The 20,985-nt window shown below is 44.2% G+C and overlaps 1 protein-coding gene across 3 annotated transcripts in view; it reads right to left on the reverse strand.

Moving 5' to 3' along the window:
- The window catches only part of MBOAT2 (membrane bound glycerophospholipid O-acyltransferase 2), a 123,790-nt gene that overhangs the window by 36,992 nt on the left and 65,813 nt on the right, over positions 1-20,985 (reverse strand). Inside the window, exon 2 of one of the 3 annotated variants that reach the window (XM_077310403.1) lies at positions 1,163-1,260. The exons of the other annotated variants lie outside the window; for them this stretch is intronic. Coding sequence (XP_077166518.1) covers positions 1,163-1,224 — 62 coding nt within the window. The 5' untranslated portion in view covers positions 1,225-1,260. The remainder of the gene's footprint in view (positions 1-1,162; positions 1,261-20,985) is intronic. 3 annotated transcript variants of the gene reach the window in all.

Genomic DNA, 20,985 nt, shown 5'->3' on the forward strand with positions numbered 1-20,985 from the left:
GCCATACACTCAAATGTTAATAAAAGTCCTTGACCTACTGAATTCCTGGAAGTGAGCATTTATCTTTCTAGTGTTATAATATAAATCTTTTTGCAACAGTGAGGACAGAGAGGATCCATTTTCATTGTCCATCAGATTGGCCATATTGAGAATTAGATAGGCTGATACTTTCAGCCATCTCTATGCAAATTCGTATAAGCAGTGTAGTTTTGTATAATTTCTTGTCACAAGTTAGTGACCAAATACAAGTGCATCTTTTATGAGAAAAATATCACCAGAATTCTCTTCATTAAAGGCACCCAAAGGATGTCTGAAAATTAAGCTTTCCACTGATTTCCTACTTTTGTCATTTAACAAAAATCTCTATCTGAACTAAAAGCTGTTCCTTTCAAAATGTACTGTTTGCAACCAAGTAACACCTGTCAGGTTTCTTGATTTACATAACAATATTCAATCTTCTTTGTCACAATCATTTATTAAAGCAAAATTCAGTCCTCCATGTACAAAGATCAGAACAGGCTACACTACTGAATGGGGAATAAAGTCCTACAGATAAGGAGAATGGAAGGGGCTCAAGAAGGAAGCTTAGCATACAGTGGGAAGCAAGCTTGCCTTGCCAATATGCCCAAGGGTGATCAAACTGTGGGTCTCCAGATGCCCATGGATTACAATTCCCATGAGTCCCTGCTGGCACATGCCCTGGATATGCTATAGGCATAGGCATGGCACAATATGGGAAAGGTTCCATTCATGCAAGGAGGTTGAGAGAGGACATGATAGCCCTCTTTAAGTATTTGAAAGGTTGTCACTTGGAGGAAGGCAGGATGCTGTTTCTGTTGGCTGCAGAGGAGAGGACATGCAGTAATGGGTTTAAACTTCAAGTACAACGATATAGGCTAGATATCAGGAAAAAAAATTTCAGTCAGAGTAGTTCAGCAGTGAAATAGGCTGCCTAAGGAGGTGGTGAGCTCCCCCTCACTGGCAGACTTCAAGCAAAGGTTGGATACACACTTTTCTTGGATGCTTTAGGATGCTTTGGGCTGATCCTGTGTAGAGCAGGGGGTTGGACTAGATGGCCTGTATGGCCCCTTCCAACTCTATGATTCTATGCACTATAGCTAGGATCCAGAAAAGGCTAGTGCTGGCAGATATGACTACCTACCTTCCTGAAATGTTTGAGAGTGGTATATGTAACGCATATGCACAGGTCCTTCTACTGTTCATTCCAAACTTTCAATGTGCTTTTGCAGCTGGATTTTCCTGCACAAAACAGGAAAATCTACTTTTATCAAACACTTCATCTCAGAGCCTCCAAATAGCCAGGAGATTTTGTTCAAACCAACTGTACTTGGCACAAAAGGACTCCTATCCTCACGCCTTCCCTCCTCTTTCTACACTCACCATTAGCTACTTTACTTCAGAAAAATACTTTATGGCCTATTATGCATGGCCGCTGAAACGGTGGCATGGAGAACGAGGAGGAGGAAGAAGTGAAGCAAACCGATTACACATGGGACGGAACACAACGGCGGCAAAACCCAGAGTATCCGATTATGCACGCAGCTACTCCGGAGTCGCTTCTGGTTGCGCCCTGGTCCCAGGAAGCTCCACTTTCTTCCGCATCTTGCTAACGTGGCTTTTTCGGTGGCATACGTTGACTCTGCACCCGGTTGCCGCCTGCAGCATGCATAATTGGTGATTTTAGCCGCCGCCATTCCACCCTGAATGCAGACTTTCCACTCCATGCATAATGGGCCTAGGCAGCACAAATGCTACACCTTTCAGAGGCTCCCTCCCTCTAGTTCCCTCCACATGCACACTACTGCCTGAATTTTTCCCCTTCTTGTCATCGTATCCCCCCCCCCCCCCCCGCATCTGCTGACTTCAGGGGTAAACGTTACCACTGTTATAGAATGCATGGCCAGAATTTCTGATTTACACAGCAAAGCATACTGATTGAAGCAATAGCAGCAGGAAAGATTTTAAACATCACAGATACCAATAATGTCTCTCCACTAGTACAGTTGTCTCAGACTGTCAGCCAGATAGATTCGTTCTAGTGCTGTCCAAGTCAGCGCAACAGGCAAAGCATTAGCAGAAGCTCCAGGTATTACGAACAGTAAAATAAGGTCTCATGATTTAAGCCCTAGATGCTATCATGAGCAGGTGCAGCAACATATAGGGATTTGGGAATCCCAATGCCAGGTAGGGTCAAGCAGCCGTGAATAAGATCCATCCTCCAAGGAGCCTGCCTTTGACTTCAGTGATTCTCTCTCCAACAGATGAGCCACTTTAGTGTAGTGGTTAGAAGTGCGGACTTCTAATCTGGCATCGGTTCGATTCCGCGCTCCCCCACATGCAGCCAGCTGGGTGACCTTGGGCTCATCACTGCACTGATAAAACTGTTCTGACCAAGCAGTGATATCAGGGCTCTCTCAGCCTCACCCACCTCACGGGGTGTCTGTTGTGGGGAGAGGAAAGGGAAGGCGAATGTAAGCCACTTTGAGACTCCTTCGGGTACAGAAAAGTGGCATATAAGAACCAACTATTCTTATTCACTTGAATTGGACAAAGGTTATATATGCTGGAGAAAAGCTTTGATCTTTACTCCATAGAATTACAGGGCAGGGCTCCCAGGGCCTTACTTCATTAGTAAGTGTGGAAAAGGAAAGGGGTGAGGTTCATAAATGGGGAAGGCTATAGATCCCACTGTATTCCCAAAGGGAACTAAGTGTAAAAGGGCCAGTTTCAAGCCACATTTAAAGTACCCAGACGATACCCTCCAAATTAGTCTGGCAGAGGTGGATTCATTTTAAATAGACTGGTATGGGTGGGTGGCTGTGTGCACACACACACCACAGTATTTGAAGTCTATTGCAACAATAATCTTTCAGATATTCAGGATGCTCTTCTGATTTATTATTCAACAACCCCATGAAGAATTTTAAACAGGAAAACACACTGTAACTCAAAAAATGACTAGGAACTATAATTCGGTTTCTACAGCTTTCTTTTCTGAAACTCTGCAATTACCATGCCAGGAAACAAGCTGCATATGATATGATATAGCAATTGTTCACTGTTTTCATTCACGGCAAATTAATACTATCCAAGATGATCACACTACAAAAGTGGCAGGCACTGCAGATTTTTGCAACTAAGCAACAAAATATTTCGGCAAGCCATAGCAGCTTAAGGACTAAATTTATCACGAAAGAGTTCAGCTGTTACTTGAAAATATTGTTACTGAAGTTAGAATGGATACTCTTCTTCTATGGTGCCATAATCTGCAGCATCCACTGCCAATGTCGACACATTGCCATTTTGATGCACGCATGAATGGTCATGACAAAACGTCCAGATTTTTGTAGCCAAGACAGACTTCTGCTTGTCACCAAGAGCTCCCAGTAAAGTCTCATATCCAACTCATCAATGATCTGCAGCCTATTACAGACACAAAGACACTTCTCTTGCAGGCAGGCCTTAATGGCAGCCCTAGCCTCATAAACAGAAACAGCTATTCACCAGCAGCCGTCAGCCATCTAACAGACACAGGGGCTCCATCCATAACTATGACAACAGCTGTCCCCGTATCTGCTCTGACAACCACTATTACAAAACTTATCTTCATCAGCAGTTCATTCATCGGTTTATCCTTAAATTTCATCCTCTGCCGACAATATACCCTGCTACTGTCTACAGCAAGGGTAGTCAAACTGTCGCCCTCCAGATGTCCATGGACTACAATTCCCATGAGCCATACAGGCCATCTAGTCCAACCCCCTGCTCTACGCAGGATCAGCTGAAAGCATCCTAAAGCATCCAAGAAAAGTGTGTATCCAACCTTTGCTTGAAGACTGCCAGTGAGGGGGAGCTCACCACCTCCTTAGGCAGCCTTTTCCACTGCTGAACTACTCTGACTGTGAACTTTCCCCCCCTGATATCTAGCCTATATCGTTGTACTTGAAGTTTAAACCCATGACTGCACATCCTTTCCTCAGCAGCCAATTCTTCAACACCTTAACGTTTTGACTCACATTAGTAACGTTCTTTGTAAGTACAATGACGATACAATGACGCTTCTTTTCATCAGTTAAACTCTGTATGCCAATTTCAAGGTAAAGTTTGTCATGAAGCAAATTGAAGAACATGTACTATGCAGTGCTGCTGCTGCCAGGGAGTAGCATAATGAATGCTGGGATATTGTTCTGTGTTCACTTAGATTAAGCTAAGTGTTCTCAGCTATTCTAGTAGACTAGTGATTTTTCAAAGTCTTAACATTCTTGGCAAATGCAACGCAGGCAGTTCTGGACAAATGCTAGCTTCGTTGCCAGTGGGCAGCTGGGTTATTTTTAGCATTTTAAATACTATCAGAATAATATCCACTGGGTTTTCAACACCAAATTATTAAAACCAGACAGGCATTAAAGATGCTCCAGTTCTATATTCTGTCTGGAATCTTCAAGATTCTCTAGTTAATTCCGAGTACAAGAATTTTCTTTTACAAAGGCTGCGAATCATGATTTCACCAGCTTGGCGGAAGATGCTAAGTACGCATTAAAAAGTCAGAATAAATTTTAATCCATACTTTATACTGGAACAATTAAAAGTATATACAGAAATTGAAAATACAGGTAAAATCAAGGAAATGTCCTGAGAGTTCTTGCCAATCTTTTTTTTTGGGGGGGGGGGGTGTCGCTAACTTTCTGTTTATGCTGTTTGGGTGGGGGAGATTATCGCTTAGGAGCTGCATTGGAAGGAACATATTTTGGCTTACAGAGATTAGAAGACAAAGAGGTTATGTTCCAGTGACAGAATTCCTTCTGCGGGCAAAAATTCTTAGTAGGATCCCAGCTCGATGCTACTACAATTATCATGTAATATTTTATTTTATTTATATTATTTTTATTATATTTATGTTCTGCTCAGGACGGTTTACATAAAACAGGGAAACAATACAGATAACTCAGTAGTTATGAACAATAACAATACAGTGATAATAGAACAATATAATAGAACAGAAGAACAATGGTGAGAACATTAATTCATCTACAGCAGGGGTCCTCAACCCCCGGTCCATGGCCTGGTACCGGGCCGTGAAGGCCATAATACCGGGCCGCCAGTGGCCGCACCTGCCTCCCCCCGCAGCGAGAGGGGGGAAGAGGCAGGCGCGGCCGCCGGCAGGCCAGCAACGCAAATGTGCACGCACGGAGCTGCTGAGCATTCGTGTTTGCGCCCCTGCTGGTGAAAACGTGCATGTGCGGCAGCTCTGCACATGCGCGTTAGCGCCACCTATTGGCAAAAACGCGCATGCGCGGCAACTGCTGTGGCGGCCGGGCCGCTGGCTCTCTCCCACCCTCAGAGGCGTTCCCTGACTAAAAGAAGGTTGGGGACCACTAATCTACAGCATACTGATGGCCCTGTGGACTGGACAAATCGGTGGTGGTTTTCATGGGAGGGAGGCTTGGGGGGCCAATGGAAGGAGACTGGTTCAGATCGATCTCAACCTGGCAGAAAAGCTCCCTTTTGCAGGCTCTACGGAATTGATCTAGTTCCATTAGGGCCCTGATCTCCTCTGGCAGCTCGTTCCACCAGGTGAGGGCTAGGATGAAGAAAGCTCTGGTCCTGGTTGAGGTCAAGTGAGCTTCCTTGGGGCCAAGAAATACCAGGAAGTTGGAGGTGATGGAGCATAAAGCTCTTTGAGGGGTGTAGGCAGAAAGGCAGTCTCTCAGGTACACTGGGTCCAGACCGCGTATGGCCTTAAAAGTGATGACCAGAATCTTACGCCTGATCTGGAATTCTACTGGAAGCCAGAGCAGCTGTTGGAGCATGGGCCAAATGTCAGACCTCCATAAAGTGCCCTAATATACTTTTACATGAGTTTACTTGATCATAAGAACATACACCATGCTTTGCAAAACAGATGTGCAATATATGTCAAGGGAAGAGGAATCCGTCGGGAGAGGAAGATAATGGAAGTGAATCAGTGGCTGCGTAGTTGGTGCCGGCAGGAGAGATTTGGTTTCTGGGACCATGGGATAGGCTTTCTTGAGGAAGGCCTACTAGCACCTGATGGACTGCACTTATCAAAACTGGGGAAGAATGTGTTTGGCAGGAACCTGGGGAGATTCATCAGGAGAGCTTTAAACTAAAGCCACTAGGGGAAGGAGACGATCAACATAGGGAGTGTATGGAAGGAAAACTATCGGAGGCAGCCCAACCGGCAAGGCCAGCTCATAGGGAACCAAAAGTAAAAGGATTCAGATGTCTTTATACTAACGCCCGAAGCATGGGCAATAAAAAGGAAGAGCTGGAACTTCTCATTCTGATGGAAAGGTATGATCTAGTAGGCATCACAGAAACTTGGTGGAATGATTCTCATGACTGGAATGTAATGGTGGATGGATATGAACTGTTCAGAAAAAACAGAATAGATCGAAGAGGTGGAGGAGTGGCACTGTATGTGAGGAAAGGGCTTACCTGTCAGGAAATTCTAGTGGAGGAGAGCATATCTACAGTGGAAAGCATCTGGGTGAAAATAAGCGAGGGGAAAACAAACAGTGTGGTGGTTGGTGTCTGCTACCGACCGCCTGACCAACGAGAAGATGTGGATGCTGCACTTTGGGAGCAGCTTGAGAAAATATCCAAACGGCAGGACCTTGTCATCATGGGTGACTTCAATTTCCCAGATGTGTGCTGGGAAACAAACTCTGCGAAGCGTCCTCAGTCATGCAAGTTTCTGACCTGCCTGGCTGACAATTTCATTTATCAAATGGTAGATGAACCCACAAGAGGTTCAGCCATACTGGACTTAATACTGACCAACAGGCAAGAGTTGGTGGATGAGGTGAAGGAGGTGGGGACCCTAGGGGGAAGTGACCATGTCCTCATAGAATTCCTTTTGAGATGGGGAGCCAAGGAAGCTCGTAGCCAGACGCGGATGTTGGATTTTCGTAGGGCAAACTTTAATAAACTCAGAGACATGATGAGTGTCATACCATGGACGAGAATGCTGGAAGGGAAGGGAGCATGTGAAGGGTGGGCGCTACTCAAACAAGAGCTATTGCATGCTCAATCAATGACTATTCCAGAAATACGAAAACACTGCAGGAGCTCTAAGAAGCCTATTTGGATGAACAGAGAACTTCAAGAGGAACTAAGAAAGAAAAGGAAAATGTTCAGGAAATGGAGGGAAGGACAGAGCTCTAAAGAAGAGTACCTACAGGTTACTAGGCACTGTAGATCAATCATCAGAAAGGCCAAAGCTGAGAGTGAGCTAAGATTGGCCAGGGAAGCCCATTGTAACAAGAAAAGATTTTTCAGTTACGTGAGGAGCAAACGTAAAGTAAAGGAGGCAATAGGCCCGCTGTTGGGTGCGGATGGACAAACTCTAACGAAAGATGCAGAGAAAGCAGAAAGGCTTAGTGCCTATTTTACATCTGTTTTTTCCCACAGGTCAAAGTGTTTAGGCACATCTAGAGATGGCTGTAGCCAAAGGATAGTGTCTGGGTGGCAGGTTAACATGGATAGAGAGGTGGTCGAGAGGCATTTAGCTGCACTAGATGAGTTCAAATCCCCTGGTCCAGATGAAATGCACCCGAGAGTACTCAAAGAACTTTCCAGAGAACTTGCACAGCCCTTGTCCATCATCTTCGGAACCTCTTTAAGGACTGGAGATGTCCCGGAGGACTGGAAAAGAGCAAACGTTATTCTGATCTTCAAAAAAGGGAGGAAGGATGACCCGGGAAACTACAGACCAGTGAGTCTGACCTCTGTTGTGGGGAAGATAATGGAGCAGATATTAAAGGGAGCGATCTGCAAACATCTGGAGGACAATTTGGTGATCCAAGGAAGTCAGCATGGATTTGTCTCCAACAGGTCCTGCCAGACCAACCTAGTTTCCTTTTTTGACCAAGTAACAGGTTTGCTGGATCGGGGAAATTTGATTGATGTCATTTACTTGGATTTTAGTAAAGCTTTTGACAAGGTTCCCCATGATGTTCTGATGGATAAGTTGAAGGACTGCAATCTGGATTTTCAGATCGTTAGGTGGATAGGGAATTGGTTAGAGAACCGCACTCAAAGAGTTGTTGTCAATGGTGTTTCATCAGACTGGAGAGAGGTGAGTAGCGGGGTACCTCAGGGTTCGGTGCTCGGCCCGGTACTTTTTAACATATTTATTAATGATCTAGATGAGGGGGTGGAGGGACTACTCATCAAGTTTGCAGATGACACCAAATTGGGAGGACTGGCAAATACTCCGGAAGATAGAGACAGAGTTCAACGAGATCTGAACACAATGGAAAAATGGGCAAATGAGAACAAGATGCAATTTAATAAAGATAAGTGTAAAGTTCTGCATCTGGGTCAGAAAAATGAAAAGCATGCCTACTGGATGGGGGATACGCTTCTAGGTAGCACTGTGTGTGAACGAGACCTTGGGGTACTTGTGGATTGTAAACTAAACATGAGCAGGCAGTGTGATGCAGCGGTAAAAAAGGCAAATGCCATTTTGGGCTGTATCAACAGAGGCATCACATCAAAATCACAAGATGTCATAGTCCCATTGTATACGGCACTGGTCAGACCACACCTGGAGTACTGTGTGCAGTTCTGGAGGCCTCACTTCAAGAAGGACGTAGATAAAATTGAAAGGGTACAGAGGAGAGCGACGAAGATGATCTGGGGCCAAGGGACCAAGCCCTATGAAGATAGGTTGAGGGACTTGGGAATGTTCAGCCTGGAGAAAAGGAGGTTGAGAGGGGACATGATAGCCCTCTTTAAGTATTTGAAAGGTTGTCACTTGGAGGAGGGCAGGATGCTGTTTCTGCTGGCTGCAGAGGAGAGGACACGCAGTAATGGGTTTAAACTTCAAGTACAACGATATAGGCTAGATATCAGGAAAAAGTTTTTCACAGTCAGAGTAGTTCAGCAGTGGAATAGGCTGCCTAAGGAGGTGGTGAGCTCCCCCTCACTGGCAGTCTTCAAGCAAAGGTTGGATACACACTTTTCTTGGATGCTTTAGGATGCTCTGGGCTAATCCTGCGTTGAGCAGGGGGTTGGACTAGATGGCCTGTATGGCCCCTTCCAACTCTATGATTCTATGATTCTATGATTCTATGATTCTATGGTTACCAGTTTACAGTGACATCCTCAAGGAAACATGCTTCCATAAATTTTAAATAGCAATCAACCAAAAGATACTGTTTCCCTGTAAATCAAATATCCATTCTCAGTTGCTACTGAAGACTTCTTGGGATTTCAAAATGCAACTGATCTTTTTGTATGAGAATATCCAATATTCTCACTGGCCATCCCTGCAAAACAGCATGAATTTCCAGAATACTTTAATTAGCAACTAAAAGCTGCTCTTCCAAGATTATTCCTTCTCCGGTGAATGTATTATATTACATTTGCCGGTAACATAGCGTTACAATCTTTCACACCTTTTCACACTATGCACCATTTGTACTAGATCTTCCTTAATAGTAGCTTTTCCTCATTTTCATGAGGCTGTATTTGAAAAAAAATCTCCAGTCAGTGTTTTTACCTCCTACGCAAGTGTGATACTTAATAGAGCCAAACACCATTGCTCACGTTTCTCATTTTTTTGAACATAAGCCTGTTGGGCACTTGTTAGTAATTTGGAAGGACAACCACTTTCTGTAGGGCCTGCAAAACGGAGCTCTTCTGACAGCTTCATGGTCAGGGCTGGTCCTAGAGCAGGTCGTATGGGTCGCCCTTGGTATCAGCGCCTGAACATCCTGGTTCTCTCCCATGCTGCCCTCGCAAGGGCCTTCCTGTTTTAAGGAGGGCCATTGTTTTCTTGCCATCTGTCAAGTTTTTGTTGCACTGTAGTAATTAGGGTTTTATTGTATGGATTGTTTTGTGTGACCCACCGCAAGCCAATTTTCAAGAGCAGCAGGCTATAAATCCAATTAATAAATAAAAATAAATATTTAGACCTACAGCACAGCTGAATGCACCAACACTTTTAAACTGGATGTATGAAATGCTGGTTTTGTAGAACTCGTCTCTATTAAAACTGTTAACACATCCAACACATGGATATTTCTGCTGTTCTGTGACTCACCTTTACAGGCTTAAATACAACTTCATGGGCTGCATTCCAGTAAAAAGTCTTTGGCCGAACAGTCATCTTAACGATGGTGGTGTCCCCAAATTTAAACCTTGCTAGGATAGGTGACCAATACTAGAATTCATTTCTTGTTCAGCATTATTCTTTACATGAGCAGTTTTAACAATTTTAGTTGAGTCATGCTTATAAGATGTGTCTTTGATATTTCACTGTAACATGAAAAAATCTGTATTTTGTTTTATTGGTTTGTCAGGTTTTTCTCACCGTATCTGTCTAGAATTGTCTTAAGTCTCAGTTTTCCCTCTGATCTACTTATCTAAATACCTAGTGTGAGCCTTCTAAAAACCATTGTAGTTATTATTAGAATGTCTGTAACCTGCTTTCTGTTGCACAGCGGTCTATAAACTACCCTGTGCGTTTCTATCCAGGGTGGCTATTACTGCTGACCCTTTGTTCTAAGGCTGGTTGTCTTTTAGCCTTCCACAAACACCGCCTCCTTTTGTGATGCCCCCAGCGCTATTGAACAGATTTATACCTTGGCACTACATTCTAATCGTCTGGCTCTCCTTCTCCAGCTTCATGCCTCACTCTACGCAACTCCACTAAGGGATTCACTTCCAGCTCCCCAAATAAGAAGCCAGTGCTTACCATTTTAAATTGGTCACCTATGGCAGGGGTAGTCATCCTGTGGTCCTCCAGATATTCATGGACTACAATTCCCACGAGCACCTGCCAGCACGGGTGCTGGCAGGGGCTCATGGGAATTGTAGTCCATGGACATCTGGAGGACCACAGGTTGACTACCCCTGGCCTATGGGGTTATACACCTTCTCCTGTATCTTTGAGTTCTAGTAAAGAATTTGTATCCTTATCTAACTTTTCTGAGGGGTGATCAATGTACTTCAAATGAATTTATCATCAATTTGATTGTTCATTACTGGATTATCAATACAAAAAACAATGCCTTTCTTGCCAGTTCACCTGCCACATGAAAAACAACACTGAGTAAAGTCTCTTTCTCCCCCATATCTACTCCCATTAGCAATGACTCCAGCCCGTATTTGCACTTGGTTTCATTCCATGCAACATTTTCTTCATGGACTTTTATGGAGGCTTTAACTAACTTTAACTAACTGAATGGGTGGGAGTTAACTACTTTTTAATATATTTTTAATCCATTGTACATTTATTGTGATATGACCATATATGGTCATGTTGACCTGCCCCCCCCTCCCAAAATGGCCAATGATGGGGCCTGGAGGGGATGGGAAGAGGAGAGGCCAAAGGTGGGTGCGTACTCAGCTATGCTTCCCAACCATATTCCGCCTGATTATGCCACCACTTCTGGGGCTTCTTGAAGACTAAAGGGGTTTCTCAATGGTAAGTGAGGAAGGCTGCCATAAATGGTCATATTGCCTGACAAAAGTTTAACAAATTAAAAACATATATAAACAATTTATTAACTCCCAACCATTCAGAAAACCCCTCCAGGACTGTCAACAAATCCCAGGGTTTCACAAAACCCTGGTTGAGAAAGCCTGGCTTACACCCAGAACCCTTTCCATACAGCTCCCTCTCCCCTTTCCCTTCCCCTGTTTGTTCTACCAAGTAATACAAAAACTGATACTGACAAAACTTGTTTCTGTTAGAACAGTGCTCAGAAAATAATAAACGGAAGATGGCATTTCAGATAATTAGTCTATGGGAAATGAATTCAAGCACAACATGCATAATAATAATCTGACGCACAAACTTTACATAGTCATTAGTATTCCCTTATCACAGCAGAATGTGCTGGAGCAATGAATATGGAAGCACACGATTTATGAAAAATCCACAGTTACAAGCAAGCAGATGCTCAGTACTGCAATAGATATTAATAAGCCACATTAATTAAAAATCTTGTTTATAGTAAATGGTTTTGGCAATAAAACACAGGCATGGAAAGCTGTCGGTGACTATGTAGAAATTCTCAACAGTCCCATGAAGCCCAAAGTATATCTGAATATTACATAATAATAAAGTATAAGGTTTGTCAATGAAGCTATGATTGAATTTAAATTTATACAGAGAGTTGAATATTCACAGGAATCCTTGTCGCCTGTCCTACCAAGCAAACTGGTTTAAGTTGGAGTTTTATTGCCTGTTCCCTTACTCAAATCATGACCTCCCATCTTCTGCTGACAATAGCAGTTTTTGTGATAGAATCAGTAATAAAATTAGGGTGTAATACAATGAGCATTCATATTGAAGCTGTGGTATCAACTGAAAGGACAATAATTAACTTCAACAGGGATCAATGCAGCACATACATCCCTTTAGATCCTCTACAGCATGGGTGGCCAAACTGTGGCTTTCCAGATGTTCCTAGACTACAATTCCCATGAGTCCCTGCCAGCATGGCACTGGCAGGGACTCATGGTAACTGTAGACCAGGGATGTCTGGAGAGCCACAGCTTGGCCACCCCTGCTGTAGAGAAACAGCCAAATATGCACAAAGCATAAATACCAGTTCTGGATTAAAAGGTAGTGTTTAACATTAAGAACAGATGTCACAAGAGAAATAGGAGGAATGTGGCAGCCTATAGCACTGCCTACTTTCTGAGAACTCAACCTCTGCTGGGAAAGAGATGGGATCTCAGGCTTCAAACTTCTTTTCACGTTGTGCCCTCCCCCCAAGGTGGCTCCAGAAACCAACTGAGTTCTTCTTAGCTCTGGGCTGCCAAAAAGAAGACCCAACATCTCGCTGACGTATCATGAAGGTGCCTGACCTTTTTTTCTGTCGGTCTCCTTAGAAGCTGACCCAGTCCATGATTTCAGAATCCTTTTCTGCAAGGGCAGTCTTCCTCCAGGACTATTGCTGCCGGTTCTTGCCCTTTCTCTCTTGTCCACCACCACAGTGAGGCTCGGACAGCATCCTCGGCTAACACCAGGAAACACACAACTCCAAAATGACCAGCAACTCAGCTGTAGGGGGTGAGTCCGGAGTCACCTACTTATTGCTCTGTGCCCTGCCCAAGTGAGCAGAGACAGTAACAGACTCCAAAAAAAGGTATTGTCCTACTCTGAGAGAAGTGCATGAAGGCCTCTGGCAGCCTTCCAAGTGCTGGAATTGATGCCTAATTACTTCTGCCAAGGGAGTGTCTCCAAGGGTTCAAGCCTCTCATATTTACGTGGGAAAGAAAGAAGTCTTGGTTCCTTGGCCACCCATTAATTCCCAGAAAACAAGCAGTCGGTGTGAGAGCAAAGGAGAGATTTAAGGAAGTGTTCCTGCAACCATCATGCTCCAATATTAAAACTTTGCTATCTTTCTCCCTCTCTCTCTGTTTCTTTTTAAGTGGAGTTCAAATGTGCGGGAGGTTTATTTAAAACATTTTTACACTTTCATGGTTCACAAGGCAGCAAACATAATACCCTGAAGCATTTAGGCAATTAAAAAGACAGTTAATATTATAAAATTAAAAAAAAACAAGAAAGAACAACACTATGAAGGAGGCCCAATGCCCATTTTTGGCATATACCAGATGAAGCAAACAAGAAGTCCTCACCTGCTGCCAGAAGGTAACAATAGAGGCAGAGAGATGGATCTTTCTGGGGAGGGAGTTCCAAAGTTTTCGGGCCAGGACAGACAAGAGCCTTTCTTGAGTCTCAGATGTTGTAGGCAACCAAAGTAGGGCCCCACAAAGTTTGTTTTTGGAACGCAACTGTGCTTTTGAACAGGTAGAGGGGTCATTTGGGGAACTGTCCATGGGTGGCAGCCCATAAGTGGCCCAACTAGTGGGGCTTCAATTCACTGATGGCACCCAGTTCCATAGAAAAGAAGAAGAGAAAACTTTCAGATTCATGTTCCCACCACCATCATTGAAGTGTAAAGTAAAATCAGACACAAGGAAGAGAGACATCCACAGATGTGGACAAATCCCCAAGACTGCATAGCCTACAAATATGAAACTTCCAACCAGCCACAGATCACCCCCCCCCTTTTTGACTACATTTAGGATACCTGATCTCAGCAATTACCTGGGCAAGCACTCTGTACACGTACAATTACAAAGGCACTTTCTTCCATTACTGTAATGTCCCACAAATTAACACACAGTTCAGAATGCCTCTGCTAAGCTGCTCACAGGAGTAAATCTTGGCTGTGAGGTTGTTGTGCAGGTCCAAAATGTAAGAGGTCCAATAGGACACTGAGGGAAACTCAACCCAAGAACGGAGCCTGACCAAGAAATTCTGCATTTCTATCTGACAAGTATCAGGATGGTACAGTTATTCTCAACAGAGCTAACCCTTGAGGCAATCTCTGGACTAGGCTCCTACAACACAGTGTGGTTGGTGGGGCAAGACCATGTAACAATCCATGAAAAGTTAATAAAAGTTAACATATAGTTAACAAAAACTTGAGTCCAGTAGCACCTTTAAGACCAACAAAGATTTTTTCAAGGCATGAGCTTTCGTGAACAGGCACACTTCCTCAGATACAATTTTTGTTATGCTACTTCAAGCCAACCCAGCTACCCATTAGAATCAAGCCATAATTATTTAGCGATGAATTGTAAGTGATTGTTTTCTAGAACCCCAGCTCCAAAACCATTAGGAAAGTAGAGAGGGAAGGAATGACAAGTCGTCCCTGCTTACAGGAATTTCTGCCAAACCCCCCCCCCCCACAAAACTTATAATAGCAGCAGTGAAAGTACATGGGAAGTACTGTATATACTTTATTTATTATATTTATATACCACCGAGCCCAAAGGCTCAAGGGGGTTCACATAAAACAGAACAGAAACAATACAGATAACTTAGATTAACAATAATGAATGAAGTGAAACAACAAGCAACAAGGAACACTAGAAAAATGTGGCAAACATTAAAGCAAGTGGGTTGGGCGGAATTATGGTGGGTGTCATAGGAGGGGGCTCAGGAGGAGGGCCCTTGGGAAGTGATGATACAGGTCAACCTCAACCGAATACCTGATGGAGGAGCTCCCTTTTGCAGGTCCTGCAGAACTGTTCAAGTTCAGCTATATCTGTTTCACCCCTCCCCAAAAAGAAAAGTGATTCAGAGATATTTGTAGATATCTAGAGAGATCTAGATTGTAGATATCTTTTTTCTGAACAAAAGATCCTAACCTTTTTGGGTTTCCCCCAAAATAAGATATACCCATGAAATAAGACGTAGCAGGATTTCTAAGCATTTGCGCAATATACGCCATACCCCGAAAATAAGACATAGCCATAAAATAAGCTGTAGCAGGATTTCTGTTTGCACAAAATTTGCCATAGAAGTACAGCTGTGGCTGCTGTTTTACTCAGCACTGTAGGTCTCTCTCCCCCAGCACCAACCAGCAATAGGCTGTGGCAGGGTTGCGGCTCCTTCGGCACCCACAGACGCCTGAGGCGACCGGCACCACGGCATGGAGGGGAGGGGCAGCGCCAGCACCAGCACGCAAGCCGGCACCTGCATGTGGGCACAGAGCTCTGCACCTGCATGCAGGCGCTGGCTGGCGCACTGCCATCATCAGCACCCCGCCCCTCCATACCATGGTGCTGGCCGCCCCAGTCTCACCCCCACAAACACCCCCACAAACACCAGTAAAGCTGCTGCTCCCCAGCACTGACCAGCAACAGTCTGTGGGCCACTCTGGCATCGACTTTTCTAAATACCAATAAGACACCCCCTGAAAATAAGCCATAGTGTGTCTTCTTGAGGAAAAATAAATACAGTGTTTTATTTTCGGGAAAACATGGTAATAGGTGGCATTCTTATAGCAGTGCATCTTCTGAGGCGAACACTGCAAAATGAGCATGCTTTAATGGCCTTCTTAGGATATCTTTATTATGTATGCTGAATATGTCCATTTACACAAGTGAGCAATGTACATAAAATAAAACGAGGTATTCTTCTCAGAAGAAGCAGTACTACAGCATTCTTTAGAGTCCCTGCAATCAGTTCTGTGAACAGCCATTTGCCTGACCACTTAATACAAGTAAGAACTGCTGTCAGGCAAGTGGGCCCGAAATGACTAGTGTAAGTAATGGTGTGTGCTAGAGGTGATATTTGTGGAACAATAAATTTTCCTGACTTGCCTGCAAGCAGAATGCATCTGGCATTGAAATTTTAAAAAGGTTACGTTTAAAACCAGCAACTTGTCGAAGGCTTTCACAGCCAGAGTCAAATGGTTGTTCTGAGTTTTCCAGGCTATGTGGCCGTGATCTGGTGGTTTAAGTATCTGACATTTTGCCAGCATCTTTAGAGATAGGCCACAGCAAGGTCAAATAGAATTGTATATTAAAAACATAAAATTTTAAACCATAGAACCATGAAGCAGCATGCAAAAATACAGAGAAATGGGAGCATTAAGAGCCTGCCTTAATGGTGACAACATTGGCCCTTATTTTCTTTGCCGCCAAAGTAAATAATGAGGTTTTATATATAACACTGTCAACACAGCCAGATAGGAGATAGATTATTTTTTCAGCAACAGATTTACTGATTTACTGAACTTAGTGGCTAAGCTTGAGGCTGTCCCATAGCTTGTTGTGACCACTGCCCACTGAGATTAACACTTAAAACTAATAGCCATTAACTTCTTGCAACCAGTTCCTGCAAGCCATCTCTAGGTTTTTATTTATTTATTTATATTTATTTATTTATTTGGATTTTTATACCACCCATTCTTTACAGCTCTGCGCGGTTTACATGGAACATTATGTAATTTTACATGGAACATTATAATAATCTATAACATACAAGTTTCAATAGAACATCACAACAACCAAGTAACAATTTATAACATAACATAAATAACAACAACACTTGGGGAGATCAAATTTGTTCAATCATGGAAGGGCGTCTGATGGGGGGCCCAGCAGACGTTCTCAGTCGGTTGGCCTCAAGCGAATGCCTGGTGGAGGAGCTCCCTTTTGCAGGCCCTGCGGAACTGTGGAAGGTTAGGCAGGGCCCTGATCTCTTCAGGGAGCTCGTTCCACCAGGTGGGGGCCAGGACCGAAAAGGCTCTGGTCCTTGTTGAGGTCCATCTTTAGAAAGGCATTGTAGAAAGAGCAGAGAACCCCTGAGAAGCCAGTTATCTCACAGATAAGCATAAAATGGCTTCTTTAGCTACAGAGGGCTTTTCAAAACTCAGAATGGTCATGGTCATGCCTTGTAACTTATGGAAAGTGCCCATCCCTATTCATAAAGGAAAGCAGTAATGCATGGGAAAGCCTCTGGAAATCAGGTGACGGCCAAATTGTGATGTTCCTCCAATTCTGTGTTCTGCATATTATATCATCAGCCAACTGATTCAGCGCTAACGAGTGGACCCATTCCTTCACTTACCCCCAACAGTTTGCAAGGGTCTTTTTTGGCATTATTATGCTATTCCTCTGTGACACTTACTCTATTCCCACTATAGAGTAAGGGGGAAAGAGGTTAATTACTGCAACTTGCTTAAAAATGAAATTTGGACAGGTATGCCTCCTCCTTTCTCTTACCGAAGGTGCCCCCCCACCCCCAATAGCTATCTGTTGATAATGGCTCTTCGCAGCGGGATTTTTAATCTGAAAAATCTCACCTCTTATCACACCATGCAGTTTTTGAGGCTTTGCTCTTTGTAACTCAGCTGTTCTGACCCTTCCTGGAAAGCAAGTGATCAACAACAACAACTGTAGTTATAACAGCACCACTGACCCAGGAAACACAAAGGGACACCAAGGAACTAGAATCATAGAATCATAGAGTTGGAAGGGGCCATACAGGCCATCTAGTCCAACCCCCTGCTCAATGCAGGATCAGCCCAAAGGATCCTAAAGTATCCAAGAAAAGTGTGTATCCAACCTTTGCTTGAAGACTGCCAGTGAACTCCACCATTTGTGCTTGTCAGACTAGCATAAATTGTACCACAGTTTTCTGAATGTGAGTTACAAAAGTCACTTATCCACTCCTCACAATCACAAAAGTAGGGGAAAATCAGAATCAGGCCTGAGTGTGCTTCTCCGGTCAGGATGTCAACTAACAAGGAAAACTGGATGCCAACTAACAGCCTTTTTAAACTTCCTCCGCATTCTTCTCCCCCACACACTCCGCCTCCTCCTCTTCTGCTTTTTTCTCTTCTTTTCAAAATCATATCCAGACAACTGAGTTGGATTAGGGAAACTTGGAAGAGCTGAGAGGATTGCGGTTCTGATGCTCGTGTGCCACTAATGTTAAATTAAACTGTGTCATCAGTGCTTGGACTAAGTTCCCAAAGGGCAATGCTTTGGCATTTTAAGCTCTTTTTGCTTAAAAGGAACAGGTGCTATCCGAGGCTTATGTATGTCACACAATCCTACCATCCTAGTTATCTTGCGCTCCACTCCTTCCTTTCCAGCTTGCTCTCAACCGTAATACTTACCCCTGCTTCAAATGTCCTCAGGTTTGGGATTTGTTGTTCTAAAAAGCAATCTGGCCTCGGGCTCTAGCAGAACAGAACAGCTGGGTTACAATTTTAAAACATCCATAAAATTAGTGGAGGCAGCCAATTGGTTCACTGGTCCTGCATCAGAACGAGCAAGGCCTAGCTGCTCACCGTGCTGCTGTCTGCAGAATACAGTTGTTAATAAATCAAAAAACACTTTCAATGGTGAAAGCAAAGGCTAGGATTCTGCCAATCATCCTGTATCTGGGAAGCTTTTACCAAATTGTGGGTCATGGCTTCAATTATGGTAACTGCCGATGACTGCATCCACAAAGTACAAATTGTCTCCTTCCTAGAAGTAATTCTCATGTAGGAAACCCAGAATGTGTGAAACGGCCCAGAGACATTGATGCAGAAAGCAGCAAGTAGGAGCTAGAGATGCTGCTGTGCCAGTAATCCCTAAAGTTGTCTGAATTCTTGACCCTTCTCCTTAACACCAAGGTTGCAAGTGCTATTTTTCCAGGTAAGGCATGGATTTTAAACACCTCTTCAGAATTACCTGCACATCCAGGCACTTCTCAATTACATACTTGTGAGGGAAGAAAAAACGTGATTTTAAAAGTGTTGAAAGTGCTGCTGCTTTACTTTGCAATCTTGTCACTTTACTCCTCTCCACAAAAACAAGAAGAAAATCCCTAAAGGAGCTGCAGAAAACTAAATTTGTTCTCAGAAATGGCCAGGCCCATTCTGATTTTTATAGCTCTTTCCCAAAGGATACTACAGACTGCTTCCAGAAAGGTAGGTGTGTTAGTATTTTATAGCGAAATCCACAAACAACATCTTAAAAGCTACAGGGGTAGTCAACCTGTGGTCCTCCAGATGTCCAAGGACTAGAATTCCCATAAGCCCCTGCCAGCCAACGCTGGCAGGGACTCATGGGAATTGTAGTCCATGGACATCTGGAGGACCACAGGTTGACTACCCCAGCATAGCAGACTTACCATAGCATAAACTTCTACTTACTGAAACCTCTGCCTCTTGCCTTTTGACCCCACTGTTAACAACTTTTCCCTTTGTCTCTAGCTCTTAATAATAAAAGGATCTGGGTAAAAGGGGAGGGGGAATCCACACAAATATACAAAAAGCCCAATAAGGCCTAAGTATATTCCACAAGACCCAGAATGCTGACAGCAGTTTGTCAGAGCTAGCCTTGAGATGAAAACAGGGTTTCAAAGCAGACATCTCTATCAGAGGAACTGACCTTTGTGGACTGGAGATCAGTTATAAATCTAGGAGAAATTCAGATGTGCAGCCATGTTGATCTGAAGCAGCAGAACAAAATCTGAGTTCAATGGCATGGTGTTAAGCTGCAACTTGATTACTTCGTCTCTCCTGTCTCCTCCCTCTAGAGTAGCGGTCCCCAACCTTCTTGTAGTCGGGGACCGCCTCCGAAGGTGGGAGAGAGCCGGTGGCCCGGCCACAGCAGCTGCACGTAAACGCGCATGCGCAGTTGATGCTCACGCACATTTTCGCCACTAGGTGGCGCTAACGCGCATGCGCAGAACAGCCGCACGTGCGCGTTTTCGCCAGCAGGGGGCGCAAACACGCATGCGCGGCGGCTTTTAACTGGACATCTGTAACCTGCCACAAGCCAACTTGGGAGTAGAGGGTAATAAATTAAATAATAATAATAATTTTAAGGCAAAAAAAGTTTGATTAAGGCAAAAAAAGTGTGACCATTCGTGTGCATTCATACTTCCTCATTGTTAGAGAAAGTGTGCATGCACTTGAAAGCTCACACCTAGAATAAAACTCAGTTCGTCTTAAAAATGCTTCTGGACACAAATCTAGGAGAAATTCCATCCCCATGACTCTACATGCTGCAGAATTGAAGGTGCAGGAATGGGATTACAGTGTGTTTTAAATTTTTTCCTATATTAATTTCCTGTAAGCCAGTGGTCCCCGACCTTTTTATCACCAGGGACAGGTCAATGCTTGACAATTTTACTGAGGACCGGGGGTGGGGGGAGTCTTTTGCTGAGGGACGCCGCCTGAGCCCCTGCTCCACCTGCTTTCCCGCCGGCGCCCCTGACTTCCCGCCACCCGCTGGGGGGCGCTGCCAGCAGCAGCTGCACACTGCCATGCCGAGGGGGAGCTCCAGTCATGGCGGCCGCTGGAGAGCACCAAAGGTGAGCTGGCGGCAGAGTGGCAGGGCAGCCCTCGATGCAGCAGACGGGGAGGAGGAGAAGCGGCCCGGTACTGACTGATCAACGGTCCAATACCGGTCCCCAGACTGGAGGTTGGGGACCACTGATGTAAGCAGAATAAACACACAAAGCACTAGGCTTTCTCTCCTCCTGTGACTCGTCACCCACTTCCATATACTCATCCGTCAGCTGGACACACGCTTCATGTATATAATAAAGGAAGCTACAGCTTATGCCAAAAGCCTTTAAGGTGCCCTGACTCATTTCTATCCTGCCAGGTGAGT

The sequence above is a fragment of the Paroedura picta genome, chromosome 1 (assembly GCF_049243985.1).
Source record: "Paroedura picta isolate Pp20150507F chromosome 1, Ppicta_v3.0, whole genome shotgun sequence".
NCBI classification, from domain to species: Eukaryota; Metazoa; Chordata; class Lepidosauria; order Squamata; family Gekkonidae; genus Paroedura; species Paroedura picta.